Here is a 20,434-nt window from a genome sequence, read left to right as displayed (position 1 = left end):
CAGTTCATTCTCTTGAAAATGCTGGCATTCTCCTCTGTGAAGAACTCTTAGCTTCACATAAAAATATCCAATGGATCTGTGAATCTGAGGTGGAAGCTTTGATAGAGTCATCAAAGTACCAACAATTATGTGATTTACACTGCACATAGTTATTTAAGATCTAGGAACTGAGGCTTAAAATTCTTGACTTCTATAATTTATGGACTTTTTTTAAGGGCTCAAAGAATTGTTTTCTTTTTCTTGAGCTTCAACTGCAAAAAAAATTTACTGTAATTGTCACAAAATCTTCTGACAGTAACAAAATAAAGTTAAAGCCAGGCATCTGGATCAGTTGTTTTGCAACATCTCCCTTCAAAGTTAAATTGAAAAACAATTTATCTAATTATTAAGTAAGAAACCTGCAACAGTGGTGAACCAGAAATTAAGAGAGTGATATGATGACGGTGATAGATTTTCTTTTATTTACAAAAGATCACACACTCAAGGTTGCATTACTAAGTATTTGTGCATATAAGGGAAAATGATAGTCCAACTGGGTTTTTTTCTTTAAGGCATTTTAAAATCACTTGCAAGTTCAGTGCAAGTTTTCATTCAATCCTAGGACAGCACAACATTATTTCCATTTTACAGCTAATGCAAAATACAGGTCACCACAGCTACAAACTAAGTGAAGTAACTGTAAATAGCAAGTTTATTAGTCCCAGTAGAAACACGTAATTTTCCTTGCTGATTTTCACATTCATATAATAGCACATTATAACATTACAGATGCATTGTTTCTTTTCCACTACAATCACCTGAATTGTTATTAGAAATAGAAGTGCAGAAGAGAAGAGTCAGCCACAACACAGCACCCTGGTGGTGTGGAAGGTCAGTGTGGAACCAGCACCTTCACTGCTCTGCCCATAATTTTACTTTCTAAATTTTTGCTTCAAGAGTGCAAGAGGAAAACAGCAAGGAGTGCCAAAGAGTGCCAATTATGAAATGTATTTGTGCTACAGACAGATGGTCACTGGCATGACACTGATGTCATACTTTCCCCTCACGGAGTAGAAGGCTAATGCAAATTCTCCAGAAATCAAACACTGCCACACCATAACAACTGCTACGGTCAGGAATGACGTGAGGCAAACATTACCATCATTACTACGGGACAGAGCTCTTCACTGACCATTTCTACATAAGCATCAGACATATGAAGGTAACCTTACACTGAATGCTAAACACCAACAACTGCTACGGCCCTGACTTTCAGAAATACCAGAACTCCCACAAGCTTTATGTACTTATTTACTTGCTGTTGTTAATAAACATTGCAAATACTTCTACAGCTTTCAGACGTGTTTACTTACATACTGCCAAATATGTTTTTAATCAAGTTGTTGCATCATATGTAGCAATAACCTATGGGACCAAGACTGCATTTTTTTTATACAGAATTACCTACTCCAAGCTTCTTCATTCAAACCAGAATTGTCAACACTAGTCTGGCCTACACACATAATTTATTGTTGCTAACTTACAATGAGTTACCAGTTCAAGAAGCCCTTGTGTTTTGGTCAGCACTAACCAGGTACAACCGCTGCTTTTAACATTGTGTGATTAAGATCTGCTCAGAACAAAACAAAACAACTTGCTACTGAAAGACAGTAGCGATCCCTTCAGATGAGGGCTCAAAGCTTTTAATGCCAGTTCCAGTGAGTGCAGGATGGCAGCAAACAAAATACAACAGTAAAGGAAGCAGTAAAAAAAGATAAAAAAAAAATCAAGGACAACAAAGAAAGGGCCTGGTATCAGCTAAAAGTACACAGCTGAAAGTTATCTGCTACAGCATGCAATTAGTAATTTAAAATTTACCAAACTCATAAGAGACTAAAAAATTTCTGAACGTCCTTCTGCCACTTTTCCTTTTGAAATTACACCCTAATTTAGCACATTGTCAGATGCTTCCCCTTCTGAAGACAGTTCACTCTGCAGAAACTGGAAGATTCCAGGTATAGGTAGTTTTTGTAAACTGCTGCCCTACAGCAGCAGTGATTAATCACCGATCATCTACGACCAGTCCAGCTGCTCCCCAGTGCCTCACCAACATCTTGGTTCTGGGAGAGGAGGTCTGTGATAGTGACAGCGAGCTACGCCACCTGTACACGATACTGCAGCCACACTGGGACTGTCCCTCAATACACTCCAAAAGCTGAAACTGCGTTTACTCCTGAGCGACCACGCCACGCAAAGGGAGAGGAGTTTTAAACGAAACAGCGATGAAGAGCACGCTATTTACACTTAAGAGGTCTCTTCGCAGCAAGAGGGAGGAGACCTTTCAGATCCCACATCTCAGCGTGCTGTCCCAGCCCCAGAGCGCGGTGGCAGCCGGACAGCCCAGTCTGACCCCGCTGGGCCCGTCTCTCGCCCCCCGCCCCGCACACACCGCTCCCGTCCCGCCGCTCCGCCGGGGGAGGCGCGGGCAGCGCAGGGCGCTGTGGACAGCCCGGCCCCCGGCTCGGCTCTCCCGCTGTGCCCGCGGTCCCCCCTCACCCGTGCCGCCCCTCCCGGCTCCGCAGTCCCCGCTCACCTGTGCCGCCCCTCCCGGCCCGGCTGTCCCGCAGTATCCCCTCACTTGTGCCGCCCCTCCCGGCCCGGCTGTCCCCTCGGTATCCCCTCACCTGTGCCGCCCCTCCCGGCCCGGCTGTCCCGCAGTGTCCCCTCACCTGTGCCGCCCCTCCCGGCCCGGCTGTCCCCGCGGTACCCCTCACAGATGCCGCCCCTCCCGGCCCGGCTGTCCCCTCGGTATCCCCTCACCTGTGCCGCCCCTCCCGGCCCGGCTGTCCCCGCGGTGCCCCCTCACAGATGCCGTCCCAGCCCCGCTCTCGCGCCGCCCCTCGCGCTCAGCTGACTCACGCGGGGGCGCGGGGCGCGCGGGGGGCGGAGCCAGAGCCGGCACGCGCGCCGACGGGTCCCCGCCCGGGACAAAAGAGGCAGAGACGGGAGCGACACGTGGGTGCGTGTCCCGGGGAGCTCGAGGCGCAAACGGAGAGCTCGGAACGGCCCCCGCGGGTGGCGGGTCAGGAGCGGGAACGGCTCCGCAAACCCCCCCCCGCTCAGCTACTGCTGTAACCGAGGGCACCGCAGCTTCCCGAGGGGCCGATCTGCAGCCTCCCCTCGGGACAAACCCGATCTGAATAGGTGTGTCAGCACATCGGTTTGTACAAATTGCAAACACAGCTATGGATGTTTTTCTACTTGCATAAATTTCATAGAATACGGTTAACATACATAGAGGTAAACACACCTATATGCGTATATACACACTATATAAATATATACACCTGTGTGGATATATAAAACACTATATATACACCTATATGGGTATATACACACTATGTATGTGTGTATATATATATATGGGTATATTCATACACTATATATACAGACACCTGTATGGGTATACACACTATATATATATATATATATATATATATATATATACACACACCTATATGGGTACATGCACAGTACACACGTGTTTCTACTCAAACAAGTTTTGTAAAACGTACTTTAAATGTCATATCAGCTCTCAGTAGACTATTTCTTACGTTGCCTGAAGACTTCATGTAAAAATCATGATTCCGAAGACAGGTATAGCTATTAAACATTTCTGTTAGAGTGTTTTGTCCACTAACTGGAATGATTACTTCATATTTTTTTCAATAACCACAGACACCAGCTATTACCGTGCTTTCTTCATTTATCAGCTCTTGCTAACTGGCAAAAGTTGGATGACTTCATAACAGAGTATTTCCCCTCTCTTCCCTAGCACAAAATCTACCCAAGATTAAAATTTATAATCTTCATATTAGTTAATATGAATATTTTATATTGTCTGGTTTTTGTGGATTTATCTCTCCATTCTATTAAAATGCAAGTATTATTTGGTCCTAACAAAAAAAATGGTTTTCAGAATAAGAGCCTTTGTGCAGATGTACAAACAATGCTTGCACAACCCGTTTGTTACTGATTATGTTGCATCTAGACAATCTTTCTCATGCCTGGACAGCACATCCAAATTCTGCTGTATTCTGATGGCTCAAAGAATATGTGGAAAATAAAGAGAAGACCAAAGTCCATGATGATAGCTATTTAGCAAATTATGGTTAACTGGGGAGGGTAAAAGAACATTATATGAAAGCGACCAAGCCTTCCAGGTATGTTCTTCTAGCCATGCAAAGGCTGACGATTTGGCTGCAACGAGACACAGAAATTGCTCCTGCCTTCCCAGGACATTTTTGCTTTAAAAAATCCTTTTGTCCAGGGAAAGAGTGTTATTCTTAGACATCAAAACAGTGAAGCAAAGGGAAGATTTCACATGATGCATTCTAACGAAAACTGAAGGATCTAAGGGATCACCATAAGAATACCACATTATAACACCTACTTCCTCACCCTTGTCAGCATTTTCTCTGTGTGGGTTGGGTGCTAGTCCTAGGAAGCTGCTCAGTGAGTCCTATTCATGGGGGACTGAAAGAAAGGGACTTTTGTCTGTCCACATCCAGGGTAAGTCCACTCTGTGTTCCTTGCTCAGTACATAATTGATGAAACCTATTTTGGGCTGGATTAATCAGTTTACTCTGGCTATTTTGACATGTGGACAAGACTATTTTCTGTCAGCTCATGGCACCCCCTAGACAATGGGGGCAGACAGGTCCCCATGCTGACGTAAATGCCAAAGCAAGGACAGTCACTGTGCAGCTCCTGCAGAAAGCACAGCTCAGCCACACTTCTCAGAGAGCTCAACTTAGAGCCCAGGGGCTAAGCCCTGAAGCCTAGAACAGGCTGCTATAGAACTGCTATAGGCCTGGAGGGAAGTCAAGGTCTATTCCTGTATGAGACCTATCACTTCATTGTCCAACATATTACACTGAGAGCTGCTTAACTGAAAGAAATATGTACAAGCAGAAAGTTTGTTTTTACTGCTTAATTCTTCAGCTTCATGTATGAAAAAACGTTGGCTGTTTTTGGAAGGCTGAAATCAATGGAGTTACTCCAGTGGTGAATTTGGACTTTCAAAGGAAAACTGCAGAAATCACAAGACTACTTGAGGCAGAGACCTCATGCGGGTCACATGAACTGTTATTACAGACACAGAGGGATGAGGAGGAGCAAAGGAGAAAAAAGAGATACATTTTAATTGAAACAGGACAACATGGGAGACACACTGTGTGTAAGTGCTGTCAGACCAGGATGCTGCAGCTGCTGTTCAGAAAGAAGGGGCTCCCAACACATCCAAGGCCTTCAGCACACGGAAGCAGCGACTAGAGCAGAGGTATTTAACATCACACCATGATACTTCTGCCTTGAGATAGGTTAAGCCTGGGTTCTTCCACTTGTGGGAGTGCAGAATAGTCACATTTGCTTCTAACCAGATAGCATCAAATTTTGCAGCTTCAGGCTTGTGAAGCTACTGAAAGAATCCATACCTCAGATGACAATAAATGCCTTTGATGTGGTGAACAGGGAAAGCAGATTGCACTCCAGTGAGCTCTGTGCCAATGAGGGATTGTAAAACAGGGAGGGAGCCAACAACCTACAGTTCTAGAGGAGGCAGCATGCCATAGATTACAAATCCTGTGTTGTATATGAGTCAAATTTTAATGCAGACACCCATTCAGTGTAGCTGCTCAGGAGGAGCTTGCAGCCTGCCTGCCATTCATTACTACCTTTTTTATAGTTGTGTAGGGTATGGCACTGCTATGCTGTGTGGGCCAAATTAACAGGCTCTGTAAATTATACAATGGTGAGGAAGGGGGCAAGGGGGTTAAGGAGGAGAAGAATGCCTAAATGTAAACTTCCTGAAATTTCACTCCTGCACTTGGTTTTTAGTTCCTGCCCTAACAGCTTGTTATCTAGAGATTAATAAATCAAGGGTAAGGGGGAATAACACACATTTAGAATTATACCAGTAGAAGCCCCCTCTGCAGTTAAATTTGTGTGTTCTGAGTGAGTGCTTCAATTTACCAACACAGGAGTACACAGACAGTTGCTCCTCTTACAGATGGAGCTGATAAACAGTACTGGAGATCTATGACTGGTGGAGACAGAGATGAAAATTATGTGAAATGCTCAAAGCCAGTGCAGTCAAGGAGAAAAAAAAGAATCACGTGTAAAATGGTGGTTTGCCAATGACCTAGTTTGTCATCTTTTCTTATGCCAGCTGTCAGATGTAACCAGAGAATCCCTTTTTCTATCCTCACTGCAGTCCCCGCAGCTCCACACCCTCCAGAGTTGGAGGTGCAGGACACAGAGGCCTTGGAGTTACACTGACCCTTCCCAGGAGCAGGATGCTGTGGAGAGGTTCAAATGGGTGAGTATGCAGCATCCACAGAGCCAGACAGGAGATATTTCATCCTATGATTATTCCAGCCATGAATCAGTATTTAATTGCTGAATGACATGCTAGTAGCTTCTTGTTCTACCCAGCAATCTAAAACAATTTCTTCATGAAGCAGAGACAAGGCATCCCATTTGGAGCTGCCACATCCTATGTACATCTAGAGAAGCTATGTGAAGGATCCTGTGCAACTGTGTACAAGGGGATCAGCAGGTGAGCATTTTTGCCTTCTCACTGCCTGGTGAAAACAGCTCTTATATAAGATAAAGGCAAATCAAAGGTCCAGCTTTGCCTTTAACCAGGATATTTGCAAAGCCCCACCCCAATTTTTCGAGGAACTCCTCTACTACAACCATGGAGGCTCCATGAAGACACTTTGGTCCACAGCAGGGTGTCATGAAATTGTCTGGCTGAACCAGGGAGGGAGCGAAGGTTTTCCTTGATGTGAGGGATCTCTGCATGATGGAAAAATTGGGGGTGAGGCCATGCTGCCATCACACAGGACAGGAAAGCTGTGAGAGGGCAGTGTGGGAACACTGCTCAAAGCCATGGTCTAGCAATACCCAGTCACTACTCTAGCCAGGTGGGCTGGCTCCCAGCTTGCTGCTCATGGAGACAAGACAGAGGAGGTTTGTAATTCCTTTCTGAGCTTGGTCTGGGTGGGTGCCTGAGCCCTGGAAGTTTTGCTAGGGTAAGTGTGGAGCACCCCAGGAGACTGTTAATGCTGTCATGCCAAGCACTGAGGTGCTTCGAGTGACCTTCCACTGTGACCTGACAGGATCAACGGCCAGTTGGTGGCATTGAAAGTGATCAGGCTGGAGACAGAGGAGGGAGTGCCCTTTACAGCCATTCGAGAAGGTAAGACATTAAGGAACATCATCCTTGAAGAGCATTTGTTTTAACCTGAAAAGGCTCCGCGTGATGCCTTTCTCGGTCCTTTCTTGCCTACTGGGTGTGCCAGCTGTCCTTCTCCCAAACCTCTTGGTTTTCCTTTTCATGGAGGAGGTCTTCGTGCTGGGCAGGGTAGGCATGTGATGGACAGAGGAGGAACCTCTGGTATATGCCCTTGTGACAGATGCATCCATGCTTGTGATAAGGAAAGTGCCAGCTGCAGCCAGATCATGTCCTTCCTAGCAGTGTAAGGGCCCTCTTACCCTGCCTGCCACCTGCTTTGTAGTTGCTTTCTCACTTCCACTAGAAACTACAAAGGTTTTGCTGCTTTTACGTTGGGCAGTTGTGGACTGGCAGTGCCCTTTGCATCAGAATCTCTGCTTGCTGTTATCACAGCTGTGCCACTTTCCTGGCTGATACCTAGAGCACCACAGATTCCAGCCTGAAGAGAAATACTTTCAATAAAACTGGTATTTAATAATATCTATCATTTCAGCCCAGTGAGAAATTCTTTTTATCAGTTGACTTTGTAGAGCACTGGGCAAAATGTCTGCAACTTGCTCAATTTCTTTGAGAAAGAAGTGCTTTTGCTTAAGTGCTTGATTTTGGCTGAATGTATTTACATGTCCCTGCAGACCAAGTTCACAAAGGCTTCTATTTTCATCTGCTGTGCAATCCCAAGAGGATCATAATCTAGATTCTTCCTTACACAGAAATATGCAACCTTTGTGCTGGCCTGTTGTCTGCTATTAGTGAAAGCTATCAATGTAAGAGGCCACACATATTTTGGGGTTTTTTTCTTACTGCAGTTCAAAACTAGGGTTGATGTTGTCACCACGGGGATGGAAAGTGAGGGACCAGATGTGCCAGCTTTCACAGAGCAGCCCTAGCACAGGGCTCTCATACAAGTCAACTCAGAATAACGAGAGGTCACTGAATCCACTCCAGGTTTATAACAGTGTAATTGAGACAAGAAGGTTTACAAAATGCTTAGTCCAACTCTGGGTGAGAGCAGAGAGATATCTAAATATGCCTATTTACAGAATGGCTTGTGTTACAGTTTCCTGTACAGTCATTTGCTGTGGTGCTTTTGCTTGAGTTTACACTTGTAGCCCACCAGTAAAATAAGCCCTGAAAGCTTTATCTGCATTGAACTAATGATGCACTAAAGATCAGCAGCCCTTTAACATGCTCTACTGGACAGGCTGAGAGTCTCAACTTCATTCATTATGGGAGAAAACAAGGGTGATCCTACGAAGGGTCCACTTTAAATAGGTCTTTTGTGTACTGCTGAGCTTCGCAGCATCTGACACCTCAAATTTACAATGTAAGTCAGCAGCAAAAACAAAGCACAAGATTTATTGACGCGGCGCATTCTCTGCTCCCCCGGAGGAATGCGCTCCCCTGACAAAGAGACACTTCACCCCGGGAAGCCCCACAGAGACAAAATGCTTGAAGCTCAGTTCAGGCAGTAGCACCTGACACCCCAGCAGGGGGTTGTAGAAGCAACCAAGTGAAGAGCAGTTCCCAGAGGCCTGAATTCTCTGTTACTGTGGACCCTCTGTACTGCTCCTCTGGAGCAATAGTTCTGGTCATATGAGATTTTTGAGGTATCACAGAGCCACGTTAGCAGACCCTTTCTGCAGCTGATGGGCCCTGTCCATAGTATCTTTACTAGGTTAATAGGCAATTAGGTGCATGTACTGGGGGCAGCTAAATGGACTAGCATGAGTAGTAGGGGCAGTTTAGCTGCAGCAGCACTAAGCCCTGTGTGAGACTTAATTTGCAATCTGTGCTCTTTCCAGTAGTTGTGCTGAATTAGCTATCCTTGATTGCTCAGTAGTCTCAGTACTGACACAAGGCTTGGGCCACAGCTGTCATACAGTTTATCTCTGGCAGTAGGGCTTTTAGAACCAGGTGAAATTGTTATGGTCACAAAAGGCAAAGTGCTAATCCAGTATAAATTTGCTTTGCCAGCATGAAAATATTCAAATATCTTTTTCAGATCATTTGAAAAACAAAAAAGCGGCTTTTTGTGAGCAAAACTCATTCTGTCTCCCACGTCGGGCCCAAGCTCTGTATTGTGTGCTTCAGCTAATTCAGCAGAAACAAGATTGTAAGCCCAGGCCTTATCTGAATGAAATTTGTAGGACTGTGTGGTCTGACAGTAAACTAATTTGGTTTTAATCAGCAGGAAAAGGTGAGTCTGGGACAGCTCTGAGGCTATTCTGCCATGTCAGAAGTTGAATTAAAATCTGGAGTCAGGGGCACTTGTTTTTGTTGAGCTTTGGGGCTTCTGTCTGTACAGTTTGTGTTTACTGTCTGTGCACAGCTGGGTGGGGTTCTTCAATAGTGCCAGGAATCTACAGGAAAAGCAAACCCAGCTCCACTTCTTCTCCACATCCCTCTTCTGTACAGAGCTACTGGAACTATTGTCCCACACCTAAGGTAGCAAATGATGAAGCTGTGCATGCTCTTCCCCCCATAAAGACTATCTTTGAGACTTTGCTGAGCTGCTTTCATGAGTGTGCTGGCTGGAGCCTGCTCTACCATGACAAACCTAAGGCATGTCTGAAAGGCTCAGAAGACTGTAGCTTTTGTCTTAGCACAAGTCAGTGCTCTGTGAACAATACAGAGGCAGAGACTCTTCCATGTGCTGCCCCCTCCATCACCACACCCTAGATGTGCTGAGACTTGGCAGAGGCATGTCAGGACCTCAAGACCAGGGACATACAGTTGCAATAATGCCTTTAGACAATTAAACTGAAAGAAAAAACTGTGCCAAATTGTATAAATACAAACAAGTTACTATTCACTCAGAAATTTCATAATCTCTGTTCTTAGAGTTTTAAATCAGAAACAGTAACCAATATGCACAGAACTAAAACTCAGAATTCAGCTTACATATACAGTGATTTCTTTTGGCAGATTTTTACACCCTGTTATTGTGAAGCTGGAAACTGGTAGAAACCCAGCTTCTCCCCAAATTCTCTCCTAAGGGCCCTGCTGGGGGCACATGCCAGGAGGTGGATGGGAGAAGCTCAGTGACAGGCTGGGGGCTGCTGCATTCTGGCTCTGGGAGCTTCCAGCTCCTGCCTCTCAGCATTTACCTTGAAGAAATTACTTCTCCTCAGCTTATGACAGCTGGGAACTGTGAACTGCTATTTCTAACAGAGGCAAGATCCCACCTCTGAGAGAAGGATGGGTTCCTGCCAAGCCTGGAGCACTGATGCTTGCTTCTCTAAGGACCTGTTCCATCCTCCTTCAGACTCAGTATCTGCCACTTCTTACAGAACTTCTGAGTCTGGACTATTACTCCCCAGTTTTCTACTTTCACTGCCTTGTTCTCTGCACTATGTCCTTCCACTTCCAGCAGCAGTGGTTAAGTTGATCGTCCTTTTGTGTTTTCCCAGCTTCTCTTCTCAAGGGTTTGAAACATGCCAACATTGTACTGCTTCATGACATTATCCAGACCAAGGAGACACTAACATTTGTCCTTGAGTACATGGTGAGTTGATGTTTTTCTCGCTTCCTGTGGAGCTCGTACTGGGAAGTATTGGGAAGCGGCTGCATAATGAATTTACTGCATTATGAGACATCTACAAAGAAACCAGTTGTAATCCTTTAGTGCAATGATTGATTTTCCTTCTTGATGTCCTGCCTTCAAGCCACACAGACTTACTCTTTTCTTTCTGTATGTACGACAGCTGTATGCAAAAATGATTCCACGTGTTGTGCTCACTGGGGTGGCAGACACTATTTACCTTCGTTTCTGCCTTGCCAACACAATAAAAGTACTGTTCTTGAGCCACAGCAAGGATAGGAAATAATGATATGAGCTCACATCCCAGCTGGGGTCAGACTTGGCACTGACCCCAGTGGTCACTATGACCAAGCTGTGGGTTGCTCTCGTGAGGAGAGCAGGATGCCAATAAAATTCTCCACATGAGTCTTGCTACTTCTGTTGCTTTTGCTGATAGCTATCAACCAAATTATAAAGAAAATACAGAAGCTATGTCTTCTTACTGCAGTTTTATGATTAATTCTAGGACAAGTATGACTTCTGTTAACTAGCAGCTTCAGGTCCTAAACTGCTGGGGTGAGATAACAGATCAGCCAGGTCCCTCATTTGACCCAGCACTTAAGCACATCCTTGTGTGCTGCACCAGATCACATGCTCACCAAGGTGAAAGAAACACCTCTGTAGTGGTTGCAATTTTTTCCATTTACAGAAGAGGCGTTGTTGGTAGAAGCATTTTACACCAGTAGCTTTGCCTTAAGTTCTCCTCCTTTATTTAGCACACAGATCTAGCACAGTACATGGGCCAGCATCCTGGAGGACTCCATTCATGCAATGTTATGGTAAGTTCCTTAGAAGACTAGTATTCCTTGAAGCGTGAGGAAGTGTTATTTTCCACTATGTATGTTCCCTGTAAATTGCTTACTATTATATATATTTTTACATATATGACAAAAACTTTGGAGAAAAGATGACTTTGATAAAGATGTAACAACCTCCCTCTCAGCTTCCAAGCCTTTATTCAGTTAGCCCATCTTCCCATTTTCTGAGCCTGCAAGCAAACATTCAGCTTTTGTGCACAATGACATCTTGTGGCAAGGAAATCTGCCTCCGTACAAATTTGTATCCTGTTATCGTTACAACACGTTATTCATCTCTCTAATTAAAAACTCTCAAATCTCACTCTCTTCTCATCTGGAACTATTTTCATATTTGCAGTCTTTTAAATCCCTTTTGTTTCTACTATAGCTTTTGGGATTAGTTGACTGGATTTGAACACAGCCAAAGATGTACCATTACTTTATAGATTGATGTTATAATAGTCTCCTACTCTCCTTTCTATGCATCTTCACATTTAATTAACTTTCAGGATTGTTCCTGCACATTGGCTTAAGGTTTCAGGCAGATGTCCTCACTGAATGCCTGGGTCCTTTTCCTGAGCGGCTTCAGTTAATTTATCTTACAGCTGTCAACAATAACTTTGTGTCTTATCAAACTGCCTATTCATCTGGCTTTGTCAGATCTCTCTGAAGTTCCTCACTGTCACTTCTTATCACAACTAATCTAAATACTTCTGTCATCTTCAAATGTTGCCACCTTGTTCACATCTTTTTCCAGATAGTTGTTAAGCAACACCAATTTTAATAAAATTTCTTGAGGCCTCAGATTTTAAACATCCTTAAAGCTCAGATACGTCAAAGATGCAGTGTTGGAGTTTTGGCACAGATCTCGAGGGTTCTGCTACCAGACAGGCTCGTAAAGCACATGGAGCACATGGCTGTAATATGCACTCACTGGCATTTCTGTGAGCAAACACTGGCCAGCTGCTCTGCTTTCCTGTCCGGAATCCTCATTGTCAGCAGGAACCCAACTGCAGAACTATTTACTGCTCCTTCAGGAGGGTCATCTAGCTTGCTTCATTTTTGCTGGCAAACATTGTTTGTTTTCATTCTGAGTGATTCCTATGGAATATGATGCAAGTGTGCAGAATGTTACAGGGACACCTTTCTGGTACAAAAATGACCTATGGGTGTCACTGTTTTTCCTCCTCTTCAGATTAAACTTCTGGTGAAAAAATATTTTTTCTCTGGTGAAGTCTAATTACTTTTGCTGTGTTTTGCTTCTATCCACTGTCCAACTTCACACCTTGCTTCAGACCAACTTGCTTTACCCCAGGCTTATTTACATTGCCATGATGGTGGGAGTTAGATATTTATTTCCTGCCTTAATTTCTTGCTGATTTTTCTGCTTTCTTGCTTGATTCATTCAGTCATCATGTCTTATTTGCTGTATCTGTCTAAAGCAGGTCCTGATGCTTTCTGCCAGCTTGGAGCCAACTGTTCCCATTGACAGGTCAGTCAGTCCCCTGCTCCACTGGCAGCACGTACAGCAGCCACAGAGCTCCCTCAGCTGGTGCCATCTCACTCAAAGGGACAGAGCTTCAGCTCCTTAAGCCTTAGTCTTGTTTGGGTGTGTGTCTTTGTCTTGAACCCTGAAATAAGCACAGCTGCTGTTCTGAAAGCTGGGTCTGTGTTTTGACAAGCAGACCTTGCTCTTGCAATCAATAGTCCATTTCTAAAAAGAAGTTAAATATCCAAAATGTGCATTTAGGGACTGTAAAACTGCCCTCCCGGCCAAATATTCCACCCTGAAAACCTCAGAAAGCTGTAGGGCTGTCATAACCCACCACAGTTTTCTCCTCCTCAGCCAGCTCTACTCCTTTTGGAGATTTTTACTGGTTTCTTACTTGCTTTGTCTCTGCTTTGTTCCAGGGTTCTCCTAAAGTTCAGAGTTAATATATCAATGCAAAGTCACACCAAATCATTTCAGTTCTTTGTTGGCTTTTTCCAGCTCTTCATGTTCCAGCTTTTGCGCGGCCTGGCTTACATCCACCAACAACACATTCTTCACCGGGATCTGAAACCCCAGAACTTGCTCATCAGTTGCCTGGGTGAGCTTAAATTAGCCGACTTTGGTGAGTCACAGTTTGGATACTGCTAATGTATCTGCTCAGACCAAAGCGTTAGCATGCATATAGATCTGTATCCACAGCCAATTAAGGCATAGAAGCATAACCTTCAACTGAACTTTAGGAAACTATTTCTGTGGTCAGTCCAGCCTTTCTTGTATTTATACTGAGAGGTGCAGGGATTAACCTCATTTAAGTCAGAGCAAAACCACGTAAAACTGGTTCAAGAGAACCAAGCCCTCTCTGTTCAGAAAACAATGTAATGTGTAGAGTCCACAGCAACAGGCTGAACCAAAAGGCTTTCTTGGCATTGTTTTGTGATGGCTGCTGCAGTCACAAATTATAAAGCCCTGAAAAAACCAGCATATTGCTTGATCTGATCTGCCCCAGAGGTATATTCCAGACACACTTTCTTTGTCAATTGCTTGGGATTATTTGTGTTTAAAGACCCAAGATAATGTCCTGTTTCCAATTATTGTCATCTATGCACTGTACAGGTAGAAGAACTGTCCTAACACAGCAGTTTTTTGTTTGGGTTTTTTTGCAGGCCTTGCTCGTGCCCAGTCCATCCCCAGACAGACATACTCCTCTGAAGTGGTGACACTCTGGTACCGTCCTCCTGATGTGTTGCTTGGAGCTACAGATTATTCTTCTGATATAGATATTTGGTACTGACCAATTTCCAAGCATCTGGGGCCCCTGGGAAAAATCATCTTTATCTGAATTAAGTCAACCAAAGTTACAGTAGGTACAGTTGTAAGTAGAGGAATTAACACCTGTGAGCAGAAAATGTGTGAGCAGTGGGGAGTTTTGTACTGCTGGATTTACAGAAATTTTTGGGAATGATGTCACTACATCTCAGCTATGGATTGATATAAACCTCATCTGATAATATTCATGAGAGATGTACATCTCGTTCGGTAACATGTATGAAGCATTTTCAGGTCTTGCAACAGAACACCTTTGCTTAATGCAGCCAGTTGAGTTAGTAATAGCTCTCTACAGCAATAGCTTTGTGAAGAAAAAATGGACCCACAACTGCACCATCAATTACTTTGGCCTTGGTAGCAAAATGTGGCATTAAAGGGTTTCTCGATGCATCTGGAGATAGAAAGGTGTCTGAGATTTTCATTATTTCTGTGATACATTGTCCTTCTTCTCAAAGAAAATGTCTCAGATGCAGTCTGCATTTCACATGGGAGCAGGACTGTGTCTGTTACCTTATGAACTCTACCCCAAAATCTTACTGTGGTTGGGAATCACAGGAAACAAGTTGCACGATAGCAGAGCTGAAGGGAGAGGAATCTCTGAGAGCAGGCAGAAAGCAAGAGAACATGAGGGCTTCACAGAGGCCCCACTGGGCCTTTTGGGCTGGTCTGCATGTGTAGCTGGGCTCTAGGGTTCATCTGCCTTCTGGCTCACTTCTGCACCAGCCCAAGCCCACTTCCAGAAACACAGTCCTGACTTACTCATGGACAGCATGCAGCTCATGAAGTTGCAGGAGACCTTCCTTATTCCAGGCAATTTTACATCTGTAGATTGTGTTGCTGCTTCACCCTTTCTTCAGACCAAATAATCTTCTGTCTGTATCTGTCCCACCAGGACTTTTCTTAACTGCTGTGCAAAGTCAAAAGCTGGGAAAGGGTGGGAGTGCAGCAGGCTGAAGAATGTGCAAGAAGAGAGCTGGCTAAGTTTACAAACAGCAAAGCCCCAGCTCTTCCCAGGCTGTATCTCCTTCCAGAGCTCTGAGCTTATCAGACACTCCAATGGCCTAAGTCTGGAGAGTAGTCCAGGGAAATGGGACTTTTTAGGTTGTTTACTTCCCTAGGCCTGCTGCTAATTTAATTGCTTAAAGATATCTCCGAGGAGGAAAACCCTGCTAAATTCTAATGGCTTCCAGCTGCCAAGCCAGTCTAAAGAGTCCTGTCTTTTCTCCCCCACTACCTGTTATCTTTCCCTCCAGACAGTGTCCCAGAAATGTCTGCAGAGTTTGAGGAAGATGCCTGCCTAGCAGATTGAAGGCTTTGTATCAGACATAAGCCTGTTGGTTTTTTTCCCTGAAAGCTGACCACTGTCCAAAGCTGGCTATGCACAGAAAGTGTGTCATTTCTGCCTGTGCAAAACCAACATCCCCACTGCATAACTCCACTCTAGTGTAATGAACAGCAACAAGGGAGTGGTATACAAGTTCCCATCCAGCTCTCTGACCAGCCTTAACAGCACAGTGCTCTCTGTCCCACTGAACTACATTCACACTATGGGCACCTTTGTTATAATGCCTCCTTATAATAACAACATTCAGAGTATTTGCCCTAAAGAAAGATGTCACGCTGAGAGAATAGAGCTCTATTCAGGAACTTCCTCTAACAAGAGTCATTTATTATCTTGATGTACACTGCATTTAAGTTCAATTTTTGTCTATTAGGAAATAATGTGAATTCACACAGATGTTACTTGTCTGTTGAGGAGAAAGGAAAAAAAACCCTATGTCTTTTGGATGCTGCAATTTACATGAAGGCAGGTCAGAATGCCCTTGGTAATGGCATGAGACTGTGGGTGTCAAAGCCCTGGTTTAAAGAAACCAATTATAACAAAATAAAACATTATGGCAATTCATGCATAGTGTGCTTGAGCAGCAATACTGTCAGTGGGAGGCACATGGGAAGTGAATGAGGCCTTGAATAGATGAAGAGAGAGATATAGAAGGAGACTCAGTCACTCTTGGACTAACCAGAAAAGCTGCTTTAATCTCTCTGTATCTTTTTTTCTCTCTCTTTCTCCCTCACTATATCTTCAGGACTTTAGAAGATTCAATTAAGGGATTTCAGGGAGATTACACTGTATATCAGAAGGACTTTCTTTTTCTTTTTTTAGAAAACACCAAGTGCTTTAGGCATGTGCCACACTAGTGGCTGCTAACATCACGAGTGCCTTGAGACATGTCTTCTTTTCGTTCAGGCTTTCCTTGTCTAATATTCCATTAAAAAAAAAAAAAAGAAAAAAAAATCACAGGGATCTTCCCAGGTAGATTCATGCAGAATAGGAGCTGACATGCAGTCATTTAACGTGGATCTGCCGGGCCCACTACAGCCTTCTCCTCAGACTGGTTCACATTGCCCTTCTATGCCAAACTGGGAGACATAGGCTAAGGGCTCCACTATACAGACCATGCTTGGTGAGGAACAAGAGAATGGATATATTTCTGGTTAAATACAAAATTGCCATCTCCTAATGCCAAAAAAAACCCCAAGAACAAACCAAACCAAACATGGAGAGGGAACTCTGGGATGCCTCAGAGATATCCTAGATCTTCATCCTTATGAAAATGTCTCACCACTGTGTGATGCACCACTGCAGGCTGAGGTCTAAGTGCAGTGTTCACTCCTACCCCAGGAATTGCAGACAGATACAACGGTGCTATATGAACCAGATCTGCTTTTACTTCCTGAATATCCCTATAACCTCTCCTGTTACTTTAGCTGTCACTGTTTTGATTCATGTGCATATCTAGCACATGTTAAAACATCATGTCTAGACCTCTTCCCAAAAGATCCTTCTCTCTGCCCTATCTCTTCCCAAGGCAGCTTTATGGGACTGAGACCCTCTAAGAAACTTATAGACTGGAAGGGCTAAGGGGACCCTAGAAATTAATATCAGAGGGGTAAGGAGGAAAAGGGGGAAAATGAAGCAACGCCAAGTTTAAATATTTAGAAATATTTAAAAGTAAATGCATTTGAATCATTGTCATTAACAAAAGGGTCCTCATAATGCTGTTAGAGCAGTAAGGAAAGTCAAGGCCTCTATTGCAACTCTAATATGATGACTAGTACTAGTTACCAAAGTCCTGCTTTATCAGGTAGACAAAAACACCTAGGAGAAGAGGGAGGTACCCATAAGTTAGTTGTTCTAACTACTTCTGGCCTTTTTTTGTAAAGAAAAACATATTTAATCTGGAAACAGAGGTAGAAAGCCATACTTGTCACTGCTGAATCAATATCAAGCAGGTATTAAAGGCAGATGGTCAACTGAATCTCGCTACAGGAAACAAAGAACTCCTTTCCAGCAGTTGTGGTTGCTCTGATAGTTTTGTCTTTATTAGAGACACTGAGATTTACAGTCTTCCAGAGCCAATGGGAATAAACCAGGAATACAAAAGAGAGCTCTGCCAGAAGCTACATTTGTAGCAACCCACAAGTTGTTCTCTCCTCAAACTGACAGCTTGCCTATTAGTGAACTCTTTACTCATGAACAATTCTTAGCAAATGCTGGCTGCACCTAGGAAAAAAAGTTCCTGCTTTTGCCAGTCTAATGGCCCTTTCTAGCTGGGATATCAGAATGCAAACTGTGGGTGAACATCAGGATCACTTGCTTCAAAACCACATAGAGCTGATTCTCTTCTCCCTCCAAATCAAGTGTACCTGAATTGTTTTGACCATACACAGATAAACTTGTGCAATGCAATCAGCAGATTACAGTAGCCCCTGTGGTTGCAAAATAGGGTGAGCCATTTGGGCATGTACGTCAGCTGTGAAAACAGAGGGTTGGTATGACACTGGTCTCAGTAGAATTCATCTGTGGGCTCCAAAATAATGTCTAGTGATGTGGTAGTGCAATGAAACACAAAAGAAATCTATGTTGCAACAGCTGTGGGTTAAGTTTCATGATGCCTGGAGTCTGTAAGAGCATATTAGAAAAGCAAGGAGCTCATCTCACAACGCTTGCCAAGGTTAGGATACAGGAAGCTAAGGGAAAGTGCAGCAGAGATGTTTGTAGAAATAGCATTAGATATGGATCTGCAAACAGGCTTGGCATCACTTGGTGTGCAAGTATGACCAAAATGAATACCACAGATGAGTTACATGTCAGGGTTTCAACTGACCACAGCCAGGTGGGAAAAGCAACTACAGTATTGCAAAAACAAGGGGGAAGGAGTAACACATGAGTACAGATGACCAGAAGAGATTACCAGTTATTGCTCAGCAAGTGAAAATATTACTCTCAGAGCTTGTAAGACAAATCAAGGGTTTCAACACTTGAACTTAAAGGACTCAAATATGCTATAACCAAAGACTGACACTGAAACCTGAAAAGCTGTGATGGGGCTTAGTGAAAAGACAGAAAATCTAGAAAACGTTTTGAGGAAAATGACTAAAAAGTAAATGAGGGGAGTTTTATACCTCATACAATAAGAGATGGGAATAGCTGCAAACAGGTCAGTCTACCTGACTGTCTACAACTATCTCATCATTACTGCTGTGAGGACTAATGCACCTTAGTAAAATTAAGCATTTTTGCAGGTGTTGGGTGTTTTTTAAGGTGACTGGTTTGCTTTGGCACAAGTGCAGTGCAGGGGATGACGTAAAAATAAGAACACTTAAGTTGGTGTTATCGCAAGGTTCTTTATGCTATGATATCTTGCTTTCAGTTTTCCAAGGAAGAGCTAATTGCTTCTGAAGGAAAAATCAATCTAGTAGTTAGTGCCTCTGGGTTCTTTCTGCATCTATTATATCCTTCAAGCCAATGTAGTGTGTAGTAGTTCCCTGTTTATCTTTCCAACTGTTAGCACTCGGATGTTGCACCCTTTTTTCATGGGAAGCAACCTCATATTCCACAGGCTTCTGCCACGCCCATTTTTTAAGATGATTTGTAACAGGATTAATTGACAGAGACTTGAAACAAGTTGTTCTGTAATGGAAAAAAAGATGGTGCTTAGCGGGTTTCTTTTCCAAGGATATCACCTGTATTGTCGTGCTGGTGAAAGGTGAATTGGGTTTTTTTTGTGGGTGGTGTTGATAAGAAAAAGGAGATAGGAACAGACTTGTACGGAACTTTGACTGCTTTGTTTTTTTCTAAAATCCTGGAAGGATGTGAATGCTCTGGTCCTTTTTGACTTGTGAGCTTTTCAATTCAAGTGATTCAATCTGTTGGACTAGGATGAGGTTAATGATACTACATACAACTTGCAACAACAGCCAGTTGCAAGTGCCTAGAACGTGGTGCAAGATCGGGGATGTTCAAGATGGCCCTTCCCAAAGGAAACCTTCCTGACTTTCCACAATCAGTAGGCATTTTTATAGTGCTAGATCCTGCCCACCACCATACTACAGAGATATATTAGTCTACGCTGAAGCCTCTACTTATATACATATATACAGACACCCCACATCCCCTCTTGCTTCACACACACTCTCTCTAGATGTCATGAGGTGGATATACAATACTGACACATCAGACTGGTACTTTTCAGACTTCAGCTGCAATATATATATAGAATTTACAGCTTATATCAGGATTTCTGCATGTACAAATCAGAATTTCTAAATTTCCAGTCCCACAATTATGTCTCTACTTTTGTCCCTGCCCATCCCAACAATCACATTACGTATGTCATGTATGTGAATGAGTTAATACCTTGGATTTCTTGCAGGAGTGCAGGCTGTATATTTGTTGAAATGATCCACGGTCAGCCAATATTTGCAGGAACTTCTGGTACTCGTGAACAGCTGGAGAAGATCTGGACGGTGAGTAAAATATACCCTGAAATGGGAGAGACAAAGAATCTGTTGTTCCAGCCTACTTAATTTTGAAGTCCTAAGCATAGGTCCTGTGAATAGCAGAAATAATTTGGTTTAATGTACCAAGTTATAGCAGACTTTGTAACCCATTTTAT

At 43.5% G+C, this 20,434-nt stretch overlaps 2 protein-coding genes across 8 annotated transcripts in view; one reads left to right on the top strand and one right to left on the bottom strand.

Annotated features, from left to right (window-relative positions):
• Positions 1-20,434, bottom strand: part of ALS2 (alsin Rho guanine nucleotide exchange factor ALS2) — a 223,082-nt gene that overhangs the window by 37,891 nt on the left and 164,757 nt on the right. For 3 of the 7 annotated variants that reach the window (XR_007904470.1, XM_051787047.1, XM_051787051.1), the window contains one exon: positions 20,176-20,301. The gene's annotated coding sequence lies outside the window, so the exon portion shown is untranslated. The other 4 variants (XM_051787046.1, XM_051787048.1, XM_051787049.1 and 1 more) reach the window with 4 other exon arrangements.
• CDK15 (cyclin dependent kinase 15) overlaps positions 5,007-20,434 on the top strand; it is a 40,427-nt gene continuing 24,999 nt past the window's right edge. The window contains exons 1-9 of the mRNA XM_051787138.1: positions 5,007-5,320; positions 6,209-6,358; positions 6,501-6,598; positions 7,164-7,243; positions 10,690-10,784; positions 11,576-11,638; positions 13,647-13,770; positions 14,312-14,432; positions 20,192-20,285. Coding sequence (XP_051643098.1) covers positions 5,201-5,320; positions 6,209-6,358; positions 6,501-6,598; positions 7,164-7,243; positions 10,690-10,784; positions 11,576-11,638; positions 13,647-13,770; positions 14,312-14,432; positions 20,192-20,285 — 945 coding nt within the window. The 5' untranslated portion in view covers positions 5,007-5,200. The remainder of the gene's footprint in view (positions 5,321-6,208; positions 6,359-6,500; positions 6,599-7,163; positions 7,244-10,689; positions 10,785-11,575; positions 11,639-13,646; positions 13,771-14,311; positions 14,433-20,191; positions 20,286-20,434) is intronic.

This window comes from Manacus candei, unplaced genomic scaffold (genome assembly GCF_025592945.1).
Source record: "Manacus candei isolate 608988 ecotype Guabito, Panama unplaced genomic scaffold, ASM2559294v1 h1tg000023l, whole genome shotgun sequence".
NCBI lineage: Eukaryota > Metazoa > Chordata > Aves > Passeriformes > Pipridae > Manacus > Manacus candei.
The sequence above is the reverse complement of the archived record's forward strand: the minus strand, read 5'-3'. Positions and strand labels throughout refer to the sequence as shown.